Consider the following 17,048-nt stretch of genomic DNA (forward strand, 5'->3'; position numbering starts at 1 on the left):
GCGCGAGCGACTAAAATTGGACCGGCGTACAGACAAGTCGCGTTGGTCTCCAGTACACCCGCGCCTCGTTTGTATTGTTGTTTTTTTATCCTTCCTAGCACTATGTGAAAGCCTTCTTCTGTGTAAGCTTGTTCATTCCCGGTCAACTATACGCTTCCCACGAGCGTTCTCATCATGGCACTGCCGTACAACAACTTCGCCGAAAGTTTACCTGTGAACAACACCTGAACTGGAGCAGTCTTTCTTTCGCGTCACAAGGATTTGCAGTGCCGTTCTATCCAATCCGCGTTCATTTTTTACGCGACGAGGTGAAGTCAAGCGCAGATTTAGCTGGACGAAAAAGTGAGTAGGGGTGAATTCCGTACTTGACAATTGCGTCGTTGACGTACGGAGTATCCAGGAAACGACACGAAGAGCTAATTCTTGAACGACGCAGAATTCTATTCCAGAGTTACGTTGGCTGCACACCACTCTTCCAGCTTCAATTAGGAATGTGACAAGCAAAACCGGAGACCGTTGTTTCGCAGCTCCGCAAGGGGAACAATTCTGCGACCGAACGAAGCCGAGAGGATTTCGGGCGCTGCTCCAATACAGCTGGCCCAATGTGGCGAAATCACAGCGCGTTCTAGACCAGTTAGTGGCGCTCAGAATATGAACAGCGGAGACAGCCACTGCTGGGGAGCAGAGTCGATTAATTTAGGTCGCGCGCCGACGGATCTTTTTTTTTTGCATGCGAATACGCTAGACGGACCGATCATAGTGAATCAAGGTTTAGAAATCGGCCTGCCGGCTTCATGATGCTGGGTGTGGACCGGCCCCGAGGAGGGGTCGCGAGGCGTCGTCGAGAGAGAGCCTGCGGCCGGAAGCGAGGCGCCTCGCGGTCCCAGCCTCGGGGATCAAAGCAGCGGCGGCGTCGAAGGACGCCCCGCGGAGACGTCTTCTAATCCGGTCCCCGCCGCCGCTCGACGCCCGAGGCCATCGGACTGCGCCGCTGTTAATGAATGCGGTCGGCGCCTGCCTCCGCGGCTGGCCCTCGGGGCTGCCGAGTTTCGCGGGGCCCGTCTCTTCTTTATTGCTTTGTCTCGCGACGCGGGCGTATACGAGGTATGCGGACTGCCCCGGGCCGACTCAACGCGGGCGTTGTCTCTCCCCCTCTCTATTTTGCGTGTGTGTTTCAACGGCGGCGACGGCGCGGCTCTTCATTGATAATTCACGGACGGCCCTGAACTCTGCCCGATGATCGCTCGTTTGTCAAGCTGGCTCAAATGTTCTTCTCCTCGCGGCCCTAATCGAAGTCATCTGTCGAGACGAGGTGACCACGGGGAGACGGCGCACCAGGCTTGGCCTCGGCGTTCCAGTTGGCCGTCGATTGCCTGTCACGACTCGAAAGCAAATTAAAAACAAAAGAATGCCATCTCTCTCCTCTCTCAGATGGCGCTCTCTCTCCCTATGCGCAGCAGCGCATTTGTCCTCTCCTGGCGCCATGGCGGTTGTCTTGGTGCCATCTTTCCGCGCATGCATGACAGCTGCAATGTCGCCACGGCTGTTACGAACATTTTGTTGCACTGTCCCGCTAATTGCGCCTGTGTTTCCTTCGACTATTTCGTGCAATGCAGTTCACTCCAGTAGAGCTCTCACACGCACTCGCGCTCAAGGCTGGAAGGCAAGAAACCACAGAAGGAGAAGATAGGAGGCAGGAATCTACTGCGAATGGCGCAGAAACTAGTCCTTATACTCCAGATGGATGACATGTGCTTTCCTCGGTTAAGCACCGGCTTTTATCAGAAAATCACAAAGAGCAAGTCAGAGAGTATATGGACTGGAAAAACGGGCTGTTATGAGTCTACTTTACCGCGTGGGCCTTGGCGCCAAAGGCCGAAATGTAATCGACGCGTGGCGACGCTCGGGAGACAGCCGCTTGCAAAACAAACCCCGAGGGGCATCCCGTCCCAAGCGGGGTTCGAGCATCCATCGAGCAGCGCATCGCCGCAACGCATATGGGAGCGACACCCCGTTGGGAGTCCGAACGCTGTAGCCTGCAACAACGCCAGTGGCTTCACCGGGATACTCTTCAGACCGAGCCTACGGGACACTTCCGTGCCGGCCTTTCTGGAAGCAGGTCTGCTCTCGCCCCCCCCCCCCCCCCCCCCCCGCCTCCCTCCCCCGCCTTTTTTTTTCGAAACGCAATTTCTCCCCAAAATGACAAAGCTATCACTGATCTCATCTGCTTAGCGAACGAACCCTGAGATATATCAGCTGCACCGTTATTGGAGTTCTAAGTGGACGCGAGGGGATATCTCTCGCTTTCACCCGAGGGTGTACGTGTTTGTGCACCTCAACAGAGAGTTAAAATGGGAGATCCAAGTTCAGGGCCCCTTATTCGCACTGCGCACGGCGACTTTGCGGTGCGTACTCGCAAGATCTTTATACTAGCGGCTCGGCGCTTCATGCCTTATTAGTGGCCCGCGGTGCAATTTGGGCTAAGAAGTGAAGCGCTAAACTGTAAATATTTCATATGTAAGTTCATTTAAGCCTTTATTTACGTCGGCATAAACAAAAAGCACTAACAAAAATAAAACTACTCTTTTCGTGAAATGAAATAGTTTGTAATGTCTTTCTTCAAGGGAGAAAATATGAACATGTTTGAACAACGCGCGCTTTCTGTTGTCGGATCTCCACGGCAACCAATGTCTACTTACTAAGCCTAACAGTTGTCCAAATCCAGATGCGATCAGTTTTATCGCTGGAATTTTGTGTTGCAGGTATTTAGAGACTAAATAGCATCTGGAGGACACTTAAGCTCCGCATTTTATGGTATGACGCGACAGCGGTTCCTCTTGCCCACTCAGACACGGACTCCGTATCCTCTTTCACAACTATTACGTGAAAGATCACACGGCACACACATAAACCCCCGTACGCCGCTGACACCGAAATGTGGGAACGTACTTTGTGAGAGTCTCCAGGGATGAGGTGTAGATGGTGCCACCGACGTCGATGTGCACGGGCGCCGTGTAGCGGGAAGCAGCCGCGACGCAAGGTATGCCGGAGATCTTGGGGCTGAAGTTGGTGTCCGGCGAGGCGGACAGCATCAGCTTCGGGTCCATCCAACTCCTGCGCCAGGATCCAAGCACGAGTGAGCGAAAAGGTGAGGGATCAGAGAGTCGTTCACTTTTCTTTAAACGTTTCTCAGCGGGGGACTCAGCACTCTTGGAAGAGCCAAGCTTAGGCAGGCTGAGGACGAGAGTTCCTCTACCCTTCGGGAGATTTGTACACAGCGAGACGAGCCACACTGCGTGACACAGGAGCAAACTGAAACGGCTGCACATTTTCGACAACGGCTTTACGCTACGTGTATGTGGTTCCTCATGAGTGAATTAGAGGGCCACACGGGGCCATCGTCGTAAGACGACCCCGCTGTAAGCTGGAACGCTTTGGAATATCGCTATACCGCTACCGATACCGCCCCTGGCTCTAACGGCGAATGCCCGTCGTGCACGCAAGGATAACGCCTGGCAAGCGATGCGCGGGAACGTTCTATTGGTAACTTTTTCCCTGGAAAGTACGCTAAATTCCTGCCGCGGCGCAACATCATATGCAAGCCGGGCAGGAAAGGCTCGAGGGGGATTAATTTAGCCTCAAATTTTCTTACCTAAGGCTTCAGAATCGCTAACATTGCTTCCCACAAGCAAAGGAACTTTAATCCCCGGTTGTGGACACGTGCAGTACCACCTACAGCCATACGCAGCCGAAAAAGAACGCAGCACTCGAGAACAGTTCGTACATAAAAAGAACAGAGAAGCAAATTAAGTCACAAGCTTCGCCTAAGGACGGGGACATAAATATCACAGTCAAGCGCCGACTACCAAGTGATATTTTATTTCGGAGGATATACCGAAGAGGCCATCAGCTCACTGTTGTTCGAGCAGCCCCAGCACTAATAGTGCGGCGCGAGAGTCATTGGGCACTAAGTCAGAAGGCGTGATAAGTGTACATACATTCGCAACAATTTCCTCTACTGCGCCGCATCACCCAAACGCTCTCGTCAACCCGAGCGCAGATTGAAGACGCAGACAGAGCTATCCACGACTCGAAGCGCTTCTACACGAGGTGCATGAGGAGTGTCCTTTCGGCGTACAACCTCCGAGAGCACGTGGTGTTTCTTTTCCTCTTGCAGCGGGCGTGACAGGCGGCGCACAAAACACATACCGAGCTTGACAATGCCATAATCTGCGTAAATGATTCATGGCAGTTCATCTCCACGCGGAGGCTTACGCACCAGACCGCCTCGCTCCTTCCGACCGGGGCGGATGCCAAGTCAGGCGTGAGCCGCAATCCCGGTTCACATGCGCGGAAGCCTTGTTTTCGATAGCGTATCGCTAATCATGACGAAAGAGCACCGACGGGCCGAACGCCTTGACGAATGAGTCGGCCGACGAGGTCGCCAGGATTTCGCCCCCACAGACGCTCGCCCGGTGACGATCACTCGCAGTTTCCCTCCTAGTTTGCATAATGGCCCCAAGATGGATGCGGCTGACTGAAGGCGAGGACAAAGGACCCCCCCGTTTCGCCGCGAACGAAGCGGGCGCCTGACCGACGTCGCCGTTTCGCCAAACCCACGGGGCGAAAGGTGGCGCTGCTGCCGCCTCAGCGCAGCGAAGAAGACGCGGCAGCAAGCACCCCCGTTCTCAGCGGCCTCGCGCGACGGGGCAGGGCGCGCGATCGTGCGAGCTGGCTTTCGTTCCGAGAAATGTCGCATTCGCGTTGCAAAGCGATAAGCACTACTCGTCAAAGAGCCTGCTGGGCCAGAGGTCTCGAAGAACAAAATCAGCTTGAGTCGCTTCAGACCCGCGCAGTACCGGCGCCGCTCCATTCAGCCAGCAGCGCATAATCCGGCAATAGGGACGCGCGTGCGAGGCACCCGTAGTCGCGGTGCCTCGGAAGAAATCGCCGCGAAACATTCTATTTGTGCAAGGCGCAGCTCTGCCGGCTGCCGTCGATCATGTAGCGTGCGGTTTGCAGCGAACAAAAGCGCACGCACAAGCTGCTATACACTGGGTGCTGCGACATGATACAACGCAGCAAGTCAAGGCTGCAACGGGAATATCGCGTTTCCTGCCAGCCGGCGACTGTAATCCCCTGGCGCGATGCTCGCGCTCTTCGTTGTTTCCAGCCCCAAAGAATTCCTCGGTGAGTACCGGTAGCGGGACCTCGTCACGGTGCGAACATTTATTCCCCAGCAACTTGAAACGGTCGGCCTGCCTCAATTTATTATTTTGCTTAGTACCAGCGACTCCTTACGAGCCGCCAGCACGCGAGAAAGGGTTGGCATGGGCTGCGTCTGGCCAAGGGGCTCGTCGCGACTCGTGCTGCAAGGTGGACTCGAAAGGTGTTAGTTACAGCTACGGAGCTCGCCTCGCGGCAGACGTTCGCCATGCGCTGCACGGCCTCCGAGGCTATCGTGGAGAAGAAATCTTCGCGAAAACAGCAGTGTTTCTGCTGCGGGCAACAGTACAGCGTTAGTTCCCCCAACGAGTGCCACTCTCCTGAGGCTTCACGTCTACTTAGATATCCTTATAGTGCTGTCGGTGCACGCAGTTGGTAAACGCTGCGTACACGCTTGGTAGTACATGCTCGAACAACAGTGTTACTCAAGCGCGCTAGTTTCGATTTTCAGTCAGAGTCAAGACGGCTTCGCCCGAGAAAGTCCGAGGGCGGACGCCGACTCTAATGAAGCCTAAAAGCGTTAGCCTCGCACTGAGTTAGCCACGAGAAAAAAGAAACAGCAAATGGCTGTTAGCTTGAACGCATAAGACTAGAGATAAAACAGGCTGTCATACGATGTTATATGACAATTTTGCATTACAGTTTGGGACAAAAGTCTCTGGACCACGTGTTCTGCGAACGAAGCCGATAGTTCTATTTGCCGGAGGCTGGCGACAGCATTTGTGGAGATGAAAGTAAAAATTTTGTAGTTTAACCTCCACAAGTGTGATCGCCAGCCAGCGGTTAATAATGGAGCAGTGAGCTTCGTTTACGGAGCACGCTGTCTAGACACTTTTGTCCCCGACTGTACATTTCCCGTTTGCATTGATCACCTTCCCGTTGCGTCTTTGAATCTGATATCGCCGTCGCTTTCTCACTCACTCGCTCTCACTCAGTCACTAACTCACTCACACTCACCCACTCACTCACCCACTCACTCGCTCACTCATTCGCTCACCCACTCACTCACTCGCTCACCCACTCACTCACCCACTCGCTCACCCACCCACCCACTCACCCACCCACTCACTGACTGGCTCGCTCGCTCACTCACTCACTCGCTCACTCACTCACTCACTCACTCACTCACTCACTCACTCACTCACTCACTCACTCACTCACGCACGCGCCACAACGCGCGCTGATTTAATTTAAGGGTGAACGCACCGACGCTCTCACTCTCTGTCCCCCCTCACACACAAACACATGCACGTGCGCGCGAGGGCGACTTTTTAGGGGAAGAGGACTATGCTGCACACGCAGTAAAAAACAAAGAAAAGAAACCACTTGTGTAAAAGGGGCATAAATTCCGAAGAGTGGCCGCCTGTGTAGCGGCGGAAGACTCGTCGATATGAATGCTTCGGGTCCCGCGCGCGCAACGGTGCCGCAGGAATCATGAACCACGCGATCAAAGCAAGCAGCTTCGTTATGCGGTTATTTCGAGCGCAGGACTGGGCATTCCCTTCGTCAGATACCGCATAAAATCTAATGCACGTGCGTCTTTTACGGCATTAAAAAGGCGAAAGCATGAATGTCTCATCGTGAGTCTATATGTCGTCGGTTGGAATCCCTGACGCGAGCTAGCCTGCAACTTGAGTAAGAAACGTATGTTATGCGGAACGAGAAATAATATGACGCCACCAGAACGCTGTGTGACGAACGGTTGCATCACAATTTTGATACGAAAGACGGGAAAAGGCATACATACACATGTGGGCGGTTCGAATCCCTGTCGCTAGCTGGCCTCCAACCTGACCAAGAGGTGTATGCTGTATATATGCAACGAGAAACCATATGACACTATCCGGAACGCTGCACGACAAACGGTTGGCGCAATGGCGCGTCCGAGGCGATTGGCTGGGGGGGGGGGTGTGAAGGGGGGGGGGGGGAAGGGGAGGGGATGGGGGGGGGGGGGGGGTTCTGTTGTGCATGCCGCCGTCGCGCCCGGCGCTTCGGTGGCTAGACAACAGCTGTTGCGACGCCATCTTTTTTGGGACCATCTCTCGGCCTCAACGACGGTCGCCTACGGTATTTAGTCTAATGGGGTTAGTAAGGCTTTCGCCTTACAAAAACAAAACTCACCAGTTCGGCAGCTTAAGTGTCACTGGGAGTATTCAGTATGCTTCCACGTAGCCACCTTATCAAGAATTGTGTAGCAGTGGGGGCGCAGCCTTCCAAGTTGATTGCTGACTAAATCAGGTTCCTGCTCCCAGCGGCCAAATAGCACTGTCAAGTTCCTCACGCTATACCATGGGATTATTTGCATGCTGATTTAGATATGTCGTCTAGCACGCATGTAATGAACTCAATGTTCATCACAAGACGCTGTTGCATGTTTCTGAAGACATGTATACCCGTAGCCAAGAGCATAGAGAGGGGCCATAGTGCAAGAACTGCTGTACCTACGGCTGCAAACTTTTTTTGCCTACGCTCACTGGAACGCCCAGACTTGAGAAACATATATTGATTAACGCTGACAAACCGAAGTTTGCTCAGGTCTGAAAGTTGAATACGCTGTTTCAGGCGCAAATCGCATTAGGAACTGCTAATGGACGTAAGATACCGCTAGGATAAATTACACGTATACGTGCCCTCTCAGTTTAGTTGTAATACTTGCGGTCGATACTTAGCCGTATGAGATGTAAAATGCTGTGCCACTGGGGGCGAAATGTTGCACGAAAGCATCGCGCGCAATGCAGGGACGCCATCTCCACTCTGACAACCAACCAATGGCAAGTGGTTCGCTGACAAGGGATACGTTCCCATCACACAAGAACGCTGTAAACAGGGCGTCGAAACTGAGAACACGCATTGCAATTATTGACCCTCGTTCGAACGAAAGCGGGCAGCTGTAACTAGGGTGATACAGCCGCCATTTCCGGAGCAACATTTCGGTGACGCCCGCAGCCCAGAGAAGGATAAACACGCGCCGTTTTGTTGACGCCTTTTTCTCTTTTGTTCGCTCCTTTCTTTAAGGGCACAGGGGCGGGACGCCAAGCGAGGCGCACCGAATCGAATGGGCCTCCACACTTGCCCACGTGCTGAACGGCACCGGCAGGCGCGTTTGTAAACACGGATCCGCTCGATAAAGCGCGCGCCGCTCAAATTAGGTGCCCGGAGGGCGCGTCGACATTGCGAAGCCGAGCGGGATATCTTCTTGCGTTGCGTCATTAGCCGGGTTCTCCGACCTTATAACTCACTTTTTTATCGGACGGTTAAAAGTGCACAACGCGCGGCCAGAGTTAACCGGCCAAGTGCGATATGAGAGCTGCGCGCCTCTCTTCGAGTATATATGGTCGGGCGAGAGGAGGGCGCTAACGACGCTATATTAGTTATAGAGCTCTTGCCCAGGGTGGGGAGAACTTTTTCCGAGGGCTGGTTCTGGTTAGGCGAGGCGCTCTCGCTGCTTGCGAGTTCGCCCACGCTGCTGAACGAGGATGGCTACGCCGAGCCGGCGTCTCGCCCCCCACCCCGCCAGCAGTCTTTGTGGTCAATGACGCAGCTTCGGGGCAGAGTGGTCTCGAACCCCATCCGTCGGTCGGCCACTCCTCCCACTTCCATTTCGGGCGTAGCCCTCTGGGCGTGTGGGCGAAAGCGCGCCTCGGGGCCACGCTCGGAGGTCTCCCGCGGACATGAGCCGGCTGCCGCTATCTGCGGGCCCGCAAATGAAACCCTTGCTCGGCGCCGCCTCGGGGCGCGCATCGGCCGCTGCGCGTGTTTGTTCGCTTCTCCTCCGGCCGACTCGGAATGCGCCCGGTCGCCTCGGGCGGCCCGCCGGCGCGGAATGCAAGCGCGCACGTATGTCGCCGCCTGCGGGCAGATTCGCTTTTACGCGCCCGCGCGACCCGGCTCCGCGGTGGACGACGAGGACCACGCAATCGCTCCTACGAGCGGGCCGCGCCCGCCGCTCGCCCCCCCTCCCCCCCCCCCCCCCACCCCCCTCGTAAATTGTGCGCGCTCCGCCGAGATGGAATAGCGCTCAAAGAAAGAAGCAGCAATGCCCGTCTCGCCAGCCATGCTCTCATGAACGGTCAGCACTAACCGAACCCGCGATGGATGCAGCGACTCGGGCATTATACAAGACTGGAGAAACGCCGGGCGGCTGAGCTGCGCGCAGAGAATAAAGCTTTAATTGTTAGAAAGGCAGAGGGGTGCGAGCCCGCTTGCGGCCTCCTATAGTAAGACGAGGAGAAACGCCACGTATAAACGGACAGGGCAATGATAATAATAATAATTGGTTTTTTGGGGAAAGGAAATGGCGCAGTATCTGTCTCATATATCGTTGGACACCTGAACCGCGCCGTAAGGGAAGGGATAAGAGAGGGAGTGAAAGAAGAAGGGAAGAATAGGTGCCGTAGTGGAGGGCTCCGGAATAATTTCGACCACCTGGGGATCTTTAACGTGCACTGACATCGCACAGCACACGGGCGCCTTGGCGTTTTTCCTCCATAAAAACGCAGCCGCCGCGGTCGGGTTCGAACCCGGGAACTCCGGATCAGTAGTCGAGCGCCCTAACCACTGAGCCACCGCGGCGGGTCAGAGGGCAATGACGAAGCATGAACTGTACACTGGGAACCTGCGAACAATAAAACTGTCGGTGGTTTTGGCGTTTGGCAGCTAAGCACGAGAACACGATGCTGTGCGATGTCAGCGCATGTTAGAGAACCCTGAGTGGTCGACAGAAGCCCTCCACCACGGGGTGCATCACGTGCGCATTCGAGATGCGAAACCCGGCACAGCAACCATCATCATCGTTAATAGGCGTAAAAAAGTGCTCGTAGCGACACCTGTGCGCAATACGCGAGCGCAGTACACGAGTCGGAGACATGGCACGCACTAACGACTGCGTGCGCTTGCACTTTCACCTCTCCCTGCCCACGGTCATCTGCGAACGAACGAGCACGATGCCGCTCTCGTCGCATAAAGTGAAAGTGTGTGAGTGTGGACCGCATCTTCGTTACGGAAATGGAGTAAAAAAACACAGAAACTGAGCAGTGCGACAATAGAAGCTAATGATGCACGAGACCACGTAGGCAAGCGCCGAGTCGACAGTGTTTTCGGCTAAAGAAATGGCGCTCCTGTGGCACAGGATACGTGAAGACGAGACGCCAGTCACAGAAACGGTATTCTGCCTTGTTCGCAGAATGTCGCTTCCCTAATGCACTCGTAAATTACTCTGGCTGTGCTAATAAACTCTCCTACGGAAAGCTGACCGATAAATTAGTAAAATATAAAAATCGAACAGTGAAACTGGTCAATTCCGCGATTACCTAAAAAAAACGGTTGGTTTATGGTTTATGGGGGTTAACGCCCCAAAGCGACTCAGGCTATGAGGGACGCCGTAGTGAAAGGCTCCGGAAATTTCGACCACCTGGGGTTCTTTTACGTGCACTGACATCGCACAGTACACAGGCCTCTGGAATTTCGCCTCCATCGAAATTCGACCACCACGGCCGGGAGATTACCCAAAAAACGATGGATCGATCGACCATGGGCCTTCCTAAGACCTCCGTGTCTTAAGCAAAATTAAGCTAATCATCACAAATTCGCGGAAAACCGGTTGAGGAGCGAATTTTCAGCGCGAAATTTCTCTCCTTCGAGAGGGGAGCTTTCTACGCCGGAAAGGTGTGCGGAGCTGCGACTATATGTTACGCGGCAACAAGCACGCTGTAACCTGTCTGGCGCATACATTTTACCGCGAAGGCAGTGCTACTCAGTACCGCTGCGCAGGATGTTTGTCTAACTGCCACAGCCCAGCTTTCTATTTGCGGTTGAATCACCGGTCACGTGATCACCCAGGAAGGCCCAGGGTACAGCAGTCATCGTCGATACACTGCAATTAGGCCGTTCTTTTCCCAGCTGGAACAGCATTCAGGAACGAACGAGGACTAACCGGAACCAGCGTCATGCCCACATACGTGTGTTCCTCTATACGAATCGTTTTCGTGCTGCCAAAAGAGCGCGCACATGTGCTTCCATGCGGGCAAGTTCACACGCAAGCACTGGGACCACCACATTTTACGCATGCGCAATACGAACTAGGGCGGTATACGGGCAATGCATGGAGACCACGTCGTCAGCTAATCGCATGATCGTGGGGAATTAGTCTGTCTGCAATTTTCGTATCAAAACTGTGACGCAGCCGCTCGTCGTACACCGTTGAGGGTGGTGTCATACGGTTCCTCGTTCCATATAGCATACGCTTCTGAGTCAGGTTAGAGGCTAGCTCGCGACAGGCATTCGAACCGAGTGTCCGAGTATTTCATTCGGCCCTTTGTGGAATCAGCGTTCGGAGGTGCATCTTCCGTTTCATTTCTCAGTGCGCAGCCCGCGTCGAGGTCGAACGCTCACGGTGACACACTAATGCTTTCGCCTTCACAGCACGTAAGCAGTCTTAAGTGCCCCTTGAACTTCTATTTTCTCATTAGTTTACTGAATATATTTAACTTCGTAAATTCTTGGGCGAGTCTCAGATTTTCCAATCCAAATATTTTTTTTCCCTCGTAAGCAATACATACCATGCGCTTTTTTTTCTTTATGCCGTTAGGAAAACAGCTCTATTAGGCACACTATGATGTGCTTCAAAAAGGCAAAATTTTTAAATTTATAGGTGAATATTTGCTTCAAGGATATCGCCCTGTCATTGCCTGCTTTCCCGCAGCAAGAAAAATAGTTAAGCTGTTGAATTTGGCTTGGTTTGGTTTATGGGGGTTTAACGTCCCAAAGCGACTCAGGCTATGAGAGATGCCGTAGTGAAGGGCTCCGGGAATTTCGACCACCTGGGGTTCTTGAACGTGCACTGACATCACAGAGGACACGGGCCCCTAGAATTTCGTCTCCATCGAAATTCGACCGCCGCGGCCGGGATCGAACCCGCGTCTATCGGGCCAGCAGCCGAGCGCCATAACCACTCAACCACCGCGGCGGCTGTAGAATTTACAGAAAATTAAATCCCTGATTGTCGAAACTATCGCGATTAGGCATTTTTTGGAATAGCGATTTCAAGGCACTGTATCAACCGGCCCGCTGCCGAAAACCCAAAGAACCACATCAAATCCCAAAGATTGCGATTAAGTATGAAAACATGTCAGTATTATCCTCCAGCCGCATCTAATAAACCCCACAGCGTGTGGCAAACAACAGACATTATATCAGGAACAAAAAACAAACAAACTTAAGAGGATCTGAAACCTGAAATTACCTTTCTGTCGTTTTTAATTTAAGGTTCTGATAGCTGTTATGGGCCCTTCAGTGATCTGACTGCCAGGCACTGCCAGGCGCTGCCAGTCAAGCCCTTTGAGACTTTGATATCTGCTGTATTTACGCCAGTAAAGACTGTATTGTACTGCATTGTAAAAAAAAAGAATTCCATGACACAAAGTTATGTGTCGCAGCAGTAAAACGGCCATGAAAGGGTAGCCCAGAGATTTTCGCCTCTCATTTTCCTACGACCGCGAGCGAGGAGTGGTAAAAAAGTCACTCTGCCTTTCTGAGGCATCTCCCTGTATTCTGTATACTAGAAACTCACCTTTCAAATCTAGTAATAACGCTGTCCAAATTAAACAAATAGTGGTCACTGCTGTAATCGCGTCCAAGCAGGACAGCGCCCGAAGATCGCGAGACGTGGTATATAGTCGGCGCCGTCTGCTATCACAGCTGTTAATAAAAAAGGAGAAATAAGTTTCAGACTGGCGAGAGGCTGCCAGAAGGACGATCTCCCGACACCGACAAGCGTTTTGCGGCGACTTGGCAGCTGCCACTGCAGCGATGGAGCGTGGGCGTCCGGCTCATCGGAGGGCCGCGAAGCCCGGTTCCGATTCCTCGTCCTGCGCTGCGCAAGTCCAGTCCCAGCACCGGGTTATCGGCGCCACGGATGATGCCTTTGTGGCGCCCGGACGACCCCCGCCCACCGCTGGGCGTTCCGCAGAAATACAAGACAAGTAGGCCGTCGACGCTGGAGATCGTGGATAAACCCTGCTGCACAAGGTGCGAGGCAGGTGCGCGAAGACGGGCGAAGCCGCACCCCGTTTACGCCGCTGCCGGGACACAAGCGGGGTGCCAGACTGGACAACAGCGCCGCCGCACGCATTTAGACCCATCACGCCTTCGCAAGGTGCACCCTTCATTTGGGCGAAGACGCGAGCAATAGACGAGTGCGCGACGAAGACGTCAAGCGACAATCGCGGCACGGGCGCGAGCGGCGGAGGCCGTGATTTCTCGCGAGGCAATCGCGCCGACACCCGCTCCGGCGGCCGCATGCATATCAAGCAGCGGCGGCGCAAAGCCAGCGCTGATTAGAGCACGGAGCGAGTTGGTCTTCGCCCGCCGTACCGGTTGGAAGGCACGCATCTGTATTCGCGGCAGCGCCCCTGGCCGCCCACACCTGCGATGGCTCACTCGCGGGCAACGGCCACGCGACGCCCACGCCACAAGGGTGAAGGGGCCACTGCGGGAACTGCTTACTGCTAACAGCCCCAGCAGCATCTGCGCGGCCGGCAGTCGTCGCAGCTCCGGCCCCGGGCGTTCGACGAGGATCGATTCGCCGGTCAGACACGCGCTTCTTCACGGGGCCCGAGGACGCGACCGCCGGCTATAGTACACGCACTGAGTGTTTACTCTGTTTTGCGGCGGACCTGACAGCGACGGCGAGCCCCGAGGCGCGGCTGGAGGGCCCCGAGTGAGGATCGCCAACAGCACTTCTCGGATCTGGCTCCACTCGGGGCAGGCCGCTCAGGTGAAAGGAAGCCACAAATTTAGCAACTTGCGGCGCGCCAGTCTCGCCGATCGGAGACGTTGCCTGTGCCCGTTTTCGGCCGGCCTCTAATGGACTGGATCTCCGGGATCCAGCGGCGGCCAGAGAATCGGCCCCCACCGCGGTCGATCACCGAGGCACCGACGCGCGGAGAAACCGCCTATTAGCCGCGCCCGGGCCGCCGCGGCAAGAGTTGCGCCGGCGGCGGCGGCGGCGGAGGGCCCGGGCTCGGCTCGCGCCTCTGCTCTGCTCCGGACGGGTCCTCCGTCAAGGGAAGGAGGTCTGCCCCGGCGCACCTCAGCCGGAGGGCCGAGCAGTGGGCGGCGCCTTTTCGCGCACCGGGTGACGGCGGGCCCTGCTATTTTCATCTAACTGTTCGCCGGCTATCAGACGCTGCTGCCGACGCTTGTCCCTGCCGGCAAGGATGCCTGCGCGCTGTTGGGCAACGGCATTCGATGATGGAGCTGAGGGTGTGCTCGCGGCTGTCTGCATATGGGATCCAATCTTGGCATCGATAAGACGCGCTCTTCACTATCGATTAGCGATAGCGTAAACTCACTTCGTACTTAGCGATGGAGATCTATATATGTGTGCGTGAGCACTGGATACCTTACCTAACTATAGACTGGGCGTTTAAAAATACACTACTTTTTTTTTCGCAAGTACCTAGTTTTCTCGATGTTCAACTGGTGCAGAGAAGTATTCTAAACGATTAGTGATGACTGCTTAACGTTTCAGCCATTTGAAGTACCTTATAATTATAATGATACAGAGAGCTTCGAACCCTTTTTAGGGTCATATTTTAACGCATGAAATCAACAGAGGAGGTTCTTGTGGCCACTAGTGTATAGACAAGATGCTCTGGGGCGCATACGCGTTTACTAAAAAAAAAAAAGAAAACTTTGTCCAGCTCGTCACCGAAGGTGACTGTCAGCATGAATGGCTTTGCAGGACCGGCGTAGAGCATTTTAGGGCGGGTCATAGTTGCCGACTAAGCAAGCGCTTTTTTGGTGCGGCGTCAAACGCATCCACTGCCATCGCCATCGGCTATCAGGTAGCCCGCCTATAGTCTTCAGCGACCTCCAGTCACGAAACAGTGGTCGCGCGCACTCGCGCGCACCGTCGGGGCGATGGCCGAGTGGTCTGAGGCGTCAGGCCCACAGCGTGCGTCGCGCCTGTGCTATGCCGAATGGGTGCGAAGCGCGCATTTTCTTCCCATATATGAATACGTTTTTCGCGAAAATCTCGCTGTCGGGTTTGGCGCCAACTATGCCGCCATTTCGGCACGTTGTTCCACTGAGTGAAGGCTTGGGCTATAGTTGGCAATTCACGGGTTGCAAAAAAAGACGAGAGCAAGAGAGTGGTGACTGTAGTTTCTTTGTACCCACCTCCCCCGCAACCGGAATAAATGAATCAATCTAAGTCAGCGCGGTGCTGTGTGCGTTTCTCTTTTCCTTATTTGCGCTGTTTACCCGTTGCATTGGACTAACTACAATGGGAGCTAATGGCAGCGACTGCGCGGTTGCGCGAATTTGAGCTCTGAAGGACAGTGACCAGTAAGCGCGTACCGCGAGGCGGTCTTCAAAGCAGGCGCTTATATCGCTAAGTTATTATTATTGTTACAGGGTTAATTGGAGAGACATGGGGGAGGCCCTCGCCCTGCAGTGGATGCAGTAAGGCTGATTATTATTATTATTATTATTATTATTATTATTATTATTATTATTATTATTATTATTATTATTATTATTATTATTATTATTATTATTATTATTATTATTATTATTGCGCCCACTTTGCTCAGCAGGTTTTCGCTCGTCCCTAAGAAAGTTGTCGCCACAAAAATTGCGCCTTCGAAGTTTTCTAGAGCCAGTATATAGCCTTCAAACTGAAAATTTCCGCGTATCTCCGACAGTTATAAGATCTAATTAATTAAGCTCAACCATGTACGCAATGAATACTGAAGAACAAGTAATCCTAAGTGCGCCAGGTTGTCGCTAAGAATACTTCCACAGTTGCTTAGTTTCAAAAACCTACCTCCCACTTTTAGAACTTTTGTTGAAGCTTCACGAAACACCTTGTGTATAAGCAAGCGCGTAAAAAAAAAAAGCCACGGTACTAAGCGATGGGCAAACGTACACCGGAGAGCAGAGTGACAAAGCACGTACCTTGGGCTTTCGTTTGCAACGCTTCTCCTGAGGCTCTTTTTGGGGATGAAGTCTGTGAGCCCGTCTTTAGGAACATCCTGGAGGGGGCTGCAAGTAGAAGAAAAAAAGACAGGCGAATTAAATTATAGTCTTCTCCCTGTACAGAAGCGCCGCAGCAAGCACTCTTCGAAAAAATTGAAAATGTTGCTGAAAGTGCAGTAATAATTTAGATTCATTAGGATTTGCAAACAAAATTTTCACATGTTAAATTATATTTAACATATAAAGAAGTCTTTATTTACAGGCGGAAACAAATGCAAACCATCAAGCACGGACGCTGAAATTAGCAAGTCAAGGGGCAAAGTAAGAGGTGAAAAAGTTTGCCGAATGGGTCGTAGCAGCCGCGAAGTCACCGCCTTTTCTGTTTTGAATAAATTTGTGCCGACCCCATTGCACACCGCAAGACAGAGCAGGACATTGAAACTGTAGCACCAAGTTGTCATCTTCAAGCAACAAAGTATTTCTTTTGACGCAATTTGAAAAAAAAAAAAATAGATGCGCTCAGCCCGCATCATTCATGGCAGGTTATACAGTCCGTTATACAATCCGTTCGTGACGATTACATTAGGAACCATGCGGAAAGTGGCTGCACTAGGCATTTTGAAAGAACCACACCGGATGAGCGAACTGGATAAGCCGTCTGTTTTTGAAGCAGTAGGCAAACACACTTTCCAACCTCGTGGCGATACGGCATTAACTAAGATTAGTATACGTCAGGATTAGCCACTAGTAAGTGCCCTTATAATGTTAAATTTTTTTAAAGAGGCTTGATGGCAAAAACCGCTTCCACGCAGTAATCCACAAAGCAAAGATAAAGCGTTCTT

General features: G+C 53.1%; 1 protein-coding gene across 1 annotated transcript in view; it reads right to left on the reverse strand.

Moving 5' to 3' along the window:
• Positions 1–1,634: 1,634 nt before the first annotated feature.
• Positions 1,635–17,048, reverse strand: part of LOC144112468 (uncharacterized) — a 60,913-nt gene continuing 45,499 nt past the window's right edge. Inside the window, exons 3-5 of the mRNA XM_077645320.1 lie at positions 16,186–16,272; positions 2,950–3,114; positions 1,635–1,656 (exon numbers count right to left, since the gene is read on the reverse strand). Of these exons, the coding sequence (XP_077501446.1) occupies positions 1,635–1,656; positions 2,950–3,114; positions 16,186–16,272 (274 nt within the window). The remainder of the gene's footprint in view (positions 1,657–2,949; positions 3,115–16,185; positions 16,273–17,048) is intronic.

The sequence above is a fragment of the Amblyomma americanum genome, chromosome 1, assembly GCF_052857255.1.
Source record: "Amblyomma americanum isolate KBUSLIRL-KWMA chromosome 1, ASM5285725v1, whole genome shotgun sequence".
Taxonomy (NCBI): Eukaryota; Metazoa; Arthropoda; class Arachnida; order Ixodida; family Ixodidae; genus Amblyomma; species Amblyomma americanum.